The sequence below is a fragment of the Austrofundulus limnaeus genome, unplaced genomic scaffold, assembly GCF_001266775.1.
Source record: "Austrofundulus limnaeus strain Quisiro unplaced genomic scaffold, Austrofundulus_limnaeus-1.0 Scaffold337, whole genome shotgun sequence".
NCBI classification, from domain to species: Eukaryota; Metazoa; Chordata; class Actinopteri; order Cyprinodontiformes; family Rivulidae; genus Austrofundulus; species Austrofundulus limnaeus.
Window position 1 is genome coordinate 12,017 of NW_013952739.1, and position 7,898 is coordinate 19,914.

The window sequence follows — 7,898 nt, forward strand, 5'->3', positions numbered from 1 at the left end:
AAATATATGTTTATCATATAAAGTCTAATGTTACAACTAATCGGGGATCCCTTTAAGACATAACACAGCATGACATCTCCAAGGAAAATAGGATGACAAGGTCCCAAACCTGGAAACAAGCTCTGGAGGTGCAGCTATGCTTCCTGAATCAGGAATTAGAGCTAGCTTTTTGATTTTAGAACAAACAGTTCAGACGATGAGTTATTTTAATTAACCAGGCAAATCTGACTGAAATCACAGATCTATTTTTCAAGGGAGACCTGGGACTGAAAGCAGCCTAAATATGCATGTTTTTGAACTGTCGGGTGGGACTGGAGTACCTGGAGAAAAGCCATGCAAACACAGGAGAACATGTACACTCCATATAGAAACATCCCAATACCAGGAACTGTGTTACTAACTGTTGTGTTTGAATCATTTGTTTCTGTTTCTGAGGCATAAAACGGACCTAAGCTGAAAGTTGAACATCATAATGAAGTCAACAGAATGGAGCAGCAAGCAAAATAAATGTCAGTCCCAGAACCAGACAGGAAGCTGGATCCCACCTCTGGGAATTTGCCTTTTCTTTGAGGTTTTATTTCTTTTTACAGACTCATAGTTTGTCTGATCTGTAAAAATTGACGATGGCATGTAGCCGAAACACGTCCTGTTTTCTGCCCTTATTAAAAACAAGGTATTTTTTGGAGTGCTGGTTTTCTATTTTTAATTTTCAAAAAAACAAAACACTAGTAAATTGAGACAGGATTTTATCATTAATTACAATTAGTAAAAGAAAAAAAGTGTTGTGGAAAAAGAGTTACCAAAGTGAGTCAGCTGAAAAAAGGTCAGCTGTCGTCCAGAGATAACTCCTGATGTTGGAGAAAGCGGATCAGACCTCCAGGAAGCGGCAACCTCTTCAACTTTCGACGTCCAACCAGGTGCAGGATCTGCATCCTGCAGAGCTGCAGAAGTGGCCGTGGCAGAGCTGCAACACACAAAGACTGGTGGTGATACATAATAAATACAATAAAACAGCAAAGTTTCATTTCAGAGTTCCTGCAGCAGATCAAGCTGGAGATGGTCAGTTATAGGTCACCTGCTTTTTCCTTGATGACGCTCCATCCAGAGTAACTGTCTAGGTGTTCCATCAGTCTGGAGCAGAGAGTCACGTGACCAACATAGTCCAGTAGGATGTCAATTATTGGCCCTGCCCACCGAGAGATACTGGGAGCCGAGATCATCTCACAGAACTGTCAATCAAGCAATCGATGGATCAAATCCTGTTTTCTGTTATTTCTCTTCTTACTTAACATTGTCAGCTAACACCAAAACAAAATTACATCCTCGGAACAAATGTACAAGTATGTCCAAGAGTTAAAAACTTTGTTGAAACTGTATTTTTATGTCCATCAAGAAACTGAATTCTGGTTGTGTCAGATGTCAAGAATGACAGGAGGAGCATAGGAATCCCCGATTACTTGTAGCATTAGACTTTATTGGATAATCAGATATTTTAAATGTAAAATAAAGATTGTAAAAATACTGTAGGCTGTTTTGTTTTTATATTTTGACATGGACGTGGCCATTTTATTTACACACAAAGCATTCTGGGTAAATGATGACGTGGATAGGTCCTCGGTGCGAGGCTGCTAGCGAGCTATATCCACCCTGAAGGTTAATCTTGGACAATATCTGATGATCGACTCTTTTAAATGAAACCAGAGAGCGTTGACAGAGAGGAGAAGGTAGAAATGACTCAGCCTGGAACTGAAAATATAGATGGAGGACAACAGAGCTGCTTCATGGAAGAAGAACCTCAGCTTAGCCTGTTAGCTTTAGCATTAGCCCCGATGCTATCACCATACATATGTATTAGCTCAGCGCTACACATTCTCCTCTCGTCACTGAGGTCCTCCATCCACATGACAGAGAGGGGAACACAAAAGTGACTCAGCCTGCTACTGAAAATATGGATGGAGGACCTCAATTTAGCTTGATTGTCGCGCTAGCGCTGAGCTAATACATATAAGGTAATATAGCGTTGGTGCTAGCGCAAAAGCTAACAGGCTAAGCTGAGGTTCTTCTTTCATGAAGCAGCTCTGTTGTCCTCCATCTATATTTTCACCGAGGACCTATCCACGTCATCATTTACCCAGAATGCTTTGTGTGTGAATAAAATGGCTCCGTCCGTGTTAAAATATATTTTTTAAAATTTACAAAACTAAACTGCGAAAAGTGTTTTTACAGTCTTTATTTTACAGTTAAAATAAATGTTTATCAAATAAAGTTTAACGTTACAAGTAATCAGGGATCCCTTAAAGGTTAATTTTATTCAGGTTCAGACATTTGTTTTCTGTAAATTCATATTTTGGAATCATCTTATAAAAGATAGACTATCTCTCTTTCAACAAGTAACGTTGCTTTCAGTGTCTGACCCATCGACTTGAACAGCTGGTTTCAATCGAACATTTTTCACCTGAACGCCTCTCGTCTGCAGCGTCTCTGGCAGACTTTGGTCAGGGTTGTAGTTCCCGCCCGGCCGACTGGTTTTGATGGGTGGATGAGACTGGCCACCATATATGCAGCTGAAACAGGAGAGGGCCTCGCCTCCATGGTCCAATAAGTACTTAAACATGGGAAGGTACTTCATGGAGAACATGTAGACAGCGGGGAAGGTGGTGGGGTGGGTAGGGATGCCAGCATTGATGTCGGCACCGTGCTCCACCAAGAGTTGGACCGTCTGAATGCAGCCAATTCGCACAGCCACCAGCAGGGGCTTGAACATGTCGAGGTTTGGGTCGGCACCGGCAGCAACCAGCATGCGAACAGCATCAACGTTGTTGTTGATGACGGAGAAGTAGAGCGCGGTGCTGCGGCGGTCCTCGTACAGCCTCGATCTTTCTTCCGACAGCTGAGCGTTGACGTCGAATCCCGCCTTGATCAGAAACTCCAGAGTGTCGTCGCGGTTTCGTTCTGCTGCCAAGTGCAGTGGGCTGATACCGGTCCGCCTGACTCGGGCCTTACTGGTAACCACGATTAACATGGAGATGATTCTGTGAACAATAAACCATCCAGCACATAGACTCAACATTATAGGACAGAAATGCATCCCATCAAATGTTTCTAGTTGTTACAAGTTATAACAATGTGTTTGATGAAGACATAACTATTGTGAACATGACCTACGATAAAGAGAACCTGAAAAAAACTACAAACCAGTACATTGCACCCCAAATGAGCCAAAAGAGCCTCTTTCTGCAGCTTCTAAACTCCATCTGCAGTGGTTGTTGAGCTTGTCACCACTCCAGATGAGTGGTTCAGGGTACCTGCTTGGTTTTTTTTTTTTGTCTATGGTCTGAAACATGTTTTTACTAGGTGTCTTTAAATGCATCTAATATCTTACTGAACCTGATTTTAGTAGTTTATATAAACCTAAAATGGAAATGAGCTATTTTGGTTTTACTATGAAATAATTTTTGGATGTCCATAGTTTTAAGATATAACATGCAATTAGTTTGGTAAAAACCAGACCCTTGTCCTTGACTTTGCTTTGTATGAGGGTCTGGACTCGCTGGCGTGGCCTCTGTTGAAGTGTGTATACGTTGCTGTGAAGGAGGCTAAGCTAAGAAGCTAACCGGAAATCGCGTGTGCTGTAAACAACCATACCGAGAGGAGAAAAGTACCGAGCCGAACGAGACGACTTTAAATGAGAGCTGCTGATTTGTCAAACAAATATAATTTAATTTGGAAGCCTTATCAACAAGGACTGGCTTCATTCACTTCCTCCACTGCCGTATGCTAAAATAACTAGCAGACACTGTGCAGAAAATCGACGTGCTGTTCTCTGATTGGCCGGCTAAAAATCTGCCAGCGAAATCCTTCTCTATAGGAGAAATCCCAGATGTAAGGAAACTAGAATTGAGTGGAACTGTGTAGGAAGGCCAGGGCCAGGCTATAATACAACGTAATGAGTTGTAACACAACACTAACATTTTCTTGTATGCAGATAACCCTGTTTTATAATAATATAAGACTTAACATTCTAAATACTTTTCTTTCTGTAAATTAATCAAGTCTTATAACTTTCATTTTATAGTGTCCTCAAAGTTTCAGCTATAGTTGCTTCAAATTTTGAGACTCTTAAATATTGTGGTAGCACCAAATTGAATCGAATTGAATTGGATTGAATAAAACTTTATTGTCATTGCACAGAGCACAATGAAATTACAGTTCAGAACACCCATTCAGAAGAAGAAAAAACTCTAGCCTTACGTTTAGACCTGTGGAAACATATAGGTTAAATTTTTGTCCAACTTTTACTTACGTGTCACTTCCTCTCTGAGCAGCTATGTGAAGCGGTAAAAGTCCTGTTTTTCCAGGCTTGTTGGCATCAGCGTTTTGAGAAAGGAGCAATTCCACAATTTTTGTATGTCCATTTTTAGTAGCTTCATATAAAGCTGTGGCTCCATCAGCCGCCTGAGTGTTAACATCTGCACCTACAAGAACATGAAATTAAAGATTTATTCTGGAAGTAGACATTTGTGGGTCAGGTTAAACCTAAAACTAAATCTAAGAAATTAAACCAATAACAGATAAATTCAATTCAGTTTATTTATATAGCACCAAGTCACAACAACATTGTCTCGGGGCACTGCACATAAAAAAAATAACAATCTAAAGAAGCCAGCAGACTGTGTTGAATCACTTTGTCACGAGCTCAGATTTCAAGAGTTTGTTGATTAGAACACAAATATGTCGCACAGTGCTGAGGTGAGGAATCTTCTACTGTTTGGGTTTAGCCAAGGACGACCGTTCCAAAATGGCGGCCGGATTTCATGCGCCGCAGCAGGGAATGCTGGATCTACTCTGTATACTGTCTGTCTCAGTGGAGGTTGGAGTCCAGGGTTGTCCCTTGTCTCCGAGCCTGTTTTTAATGCTCATGGACAGGATCTCAAGGCTCAGTCCTGGAGAGGAGGGTGTCTGGTTTGGGAACCACAGAGTCTCATCTCTGCTGTATGCAGATGATGTGGTTCTGTTGGCGTCTTCGGACCAAGACCTTCGGAGTGCACTGTGGTGGTTCACAGCTGGGATGAAGGCCATGGTTCTCGACTGGAAAAGGGTGGAATTCCACATTATTACAAATAACTTCATTTCTGGACATTTATGGTTTGATTTCTTTGTATGTATGGATCACTTGGGTTGTTACCGACATCTGGTCAAAATTTCACGTCATTAGCACCTCTAGTAATATATTTACTGAGAAAAATGTTGACGTGGTCAATACTTATTTTACCCGCTGTATAAAGGTTTGCAGGAAACTGCGTGAGCACAGTTTCCTACATCTGAATATTTTGGTGCGGCGCACTTTTCTAAATTTGTCCGTACCTCAACTTTTAGTGTGAAAGCTGCAAAATCCTTTATGCATGAGGCCCCTGGTGAGGCGTATTCTCAGTCATCAGGACATTGCAAATATATAAAAGTTATTAAAAAGCAACTGGATTTCTGTTCTGCACCTGAAGAAGTTTGGCTTTCCACCTGAGAAACTTTATCAATTTGAAACTGGAAAGAGTAGAGTTCCAATATGTGAAGACATGAGACACTCCACAATACAAGCTAAAATCATATTCATATCATTTTTAAATTATTTTTTTCCTGAAAGCAGAAGTGTTTGTACATGGTCACTACAGTTGCAGTCAGTCAATAGTTATAAGTAGCATAACAATAATGACAGAAACTTTAGATTTATCTGGTGCAACAACCCATCCTCTTCATTGGTCTAAACAAACATTTGTGTATTCCCTATGATTTGATTTGATTTGATTTATTGATTCAACAGGAAAAGATTACTAAAAATCAAGCCTGACTCAGCATAATTGCTGTTTTACAGCAGGTTCCTGTTCTGCAGCACATAAAACACTCAGAATTACAGCATCACAATCACATCATTATACACCATAGACACAAAGACAAACAAGCATACCAAATTTCAGGAAGGCAGCATTTACAAAATAAGATTTTGGACGAAAGTATTCTCATGTTGATTATTCTCATGTTGAAGGCTGAAGTGTCAGTGTGCCTGTGTGTGTTGAGATACAAAAATAGTTGCAGCGCCAGCTAGTGGCCTGACAGGGATGTTACATGTCCTGAAGAGCTGCTCATGTGTTGACCCATGCGTTTGCAGAGGCGGTCAGTTCCTCCAGTATTAAGGTCTGACCTTTCCCCACTCAGACTGTGGGTTCTGTTCTCAGGATGGACCACTCTCTGAGAATCCTGTTTGATTTGAAATGCACCAGGATGTTGTTTTAAAATAAAAACATAAAAATCTTTTGAGATTCTTCCTTCACATTTAAGATAAATATATTCATTAGCAGTCAGATTATAAAATCCAGCTTCTATTTAAAGCAYAATTCACAAATACACTCAAAGGGGGATCGTTTCCAGCATCAGGTAAATTATGTTACACCAGTTAATTTAAAAAAAACAACCATTCGATATGGAGTTTTGTAGATTTTTAGCAAAAAAGATTTATTACAAAAACCACAAGCTATGAAATAATAATACTTATCTTGATATACGGATCAAATAACCCAAAAATCCTTCAAAAATAAGATTAGTTTCAATTTAGTTCACACAGTCCCTGTCAATATAGAAACACAAAAYGTTAAAAGTCCAAACATTCCCGTTTCTTTTTTTAAGGTTCGATTATTGTCCACAACAGAGTTCCATATCCTGGGAGAATTTCTCCGCTTTCATTCAAAGTCCCAATCCAAAACGAAAAAATCCAACGTGTCAAAAAACTCCCCCCAACAAATGAGAAAAAATATGTGGTACCACCAAAAATCCCCAAAAAGAAAGTAAAGTCCAGATCTCACCGGGAATGTCTTCCTTTCCCTCCCGGTGGCGTCTTCTCGCACCGTCGGCGTCCTCCGGTAAATGGGCGTCCTCTTGCACCTGTCAGCGTTTCCTGGGTACAAGCTCCAAACCAGCTCCGACAGCGCACGATCCGTGGCGCTGGGACAAACTTTGACTGCTGTTTTAATCTCTCCTTTTTTTTGATCGATCACTTATTCTAAACTTTCAGTCAAATCAAATCTCCCGCTGCACGATCTGACGGTGAGCGTCTTCCTCTCTGATTGCGCCGCCGCGTGCCGACGCACACGCCCCTTTTATCTACTAATTTCAGCCACACCTAAAAATCAGCATGACCTGCCCAAAAATCAGTTTTACAAGTGGAAATATGGAATAATTTTTACAATGAAATAACAGCAACTGTTATACAAATCAGATAATACATTTTCTCTTCAATGTATTCTATATAGGAAAAAAACAAACAGTGGTTATGTTACAAGATCTAGCTAACTATCAGATCAATTAGTAGTCAAATAATAAATAATGAGCACATTTAGTGTTCTGCAGGGTTATGCTAACGCTTGTCAGGTGTCATTTATCAGTAGAGGTATTGGTGCATGTTAGAAATCTTGGTCAGCAGAAATAAATAAAATTCTTATATAAAAGTCTTATATACCATGTTTGATGAGGAGACGAAGTGCAGCAAGTTGGCCGTTCTGAGCAGCAGTAAACAGCGGAGTGATGCCGTACGAGTTGCGAACATTGTGTTTTGCTCCAGCCTTCAGCAGCATCTCGCAGATCTCCAAGTTGTCTCTGCTCGCTGCTTCTTGCAGAGCCGTCCATCCATGATAGCAGCACGTGTTCACCTCTGCTCCAGAGTTCAGCAGCGCAGCAACAATGGCAGGATTATTCCTTTCACATGCTGTGAAGAAGAAACTGATTTAATGTTGAAACAGTCCACCAGACCCCAGAAACCACTTCAGAGAAAAAGAACCCCTGATGATTTTCTTGTCCTTTTCCCTTTCAATGACATTTTTCCATATTTTCCATATTTATTTATTCATTTCATT

At 40.4% G+C, this 7,898-nt stretch overlaps 1 protein-coding gene across 2 annotated transcripts in view; it reads right to left on the reverse strand.

Moving 5' to 3' along the window:
• Nucleotides 1-7: 7 nt before the first annotated feature.
• asb2a.1 (ankyrin repeat and SOCS box containing 2a, tandem duplicate 1) overlaps nucleotides 8-7,898 on the reverse strand; it is a 15,955-nt gene continuing 8,064 nt past the window's right edge. The window contains exons 6-10 of one of the 2 annotated variants that reach the window (XM_014022664.1): nucleotides 7,505-7,750; nucleotides 4,304-4,475; nucleotides 2,456-3,032; nucleotides 1,076-1,229; nucleotides 8-964 (exon numbers count right to left, since the gene is read on the reverse strand). In XM_014022664.1, coding sequence (XP_013878118.1) covers nucleotides 825-964; nucleotides 1,076-1,229; nucleotides 2,456-3,032; nucleotides 4,304-4,475; nucleotides 7,505-7,750 — 1,289 coding nt within the window. In that variant the 3' untranslated portion in view covers nucleotides 8-824. The remainder of the gene's footprint in view (nucleotides 965-1,075; nucleotides 1,230-2,455; nucleotides 3,033-4,303; nucleotides 4,476-7,504; nucleotides 7,751-7,898) is intronic. The other variant, XM_014022665.1, reaches the window with a different exon arrangement.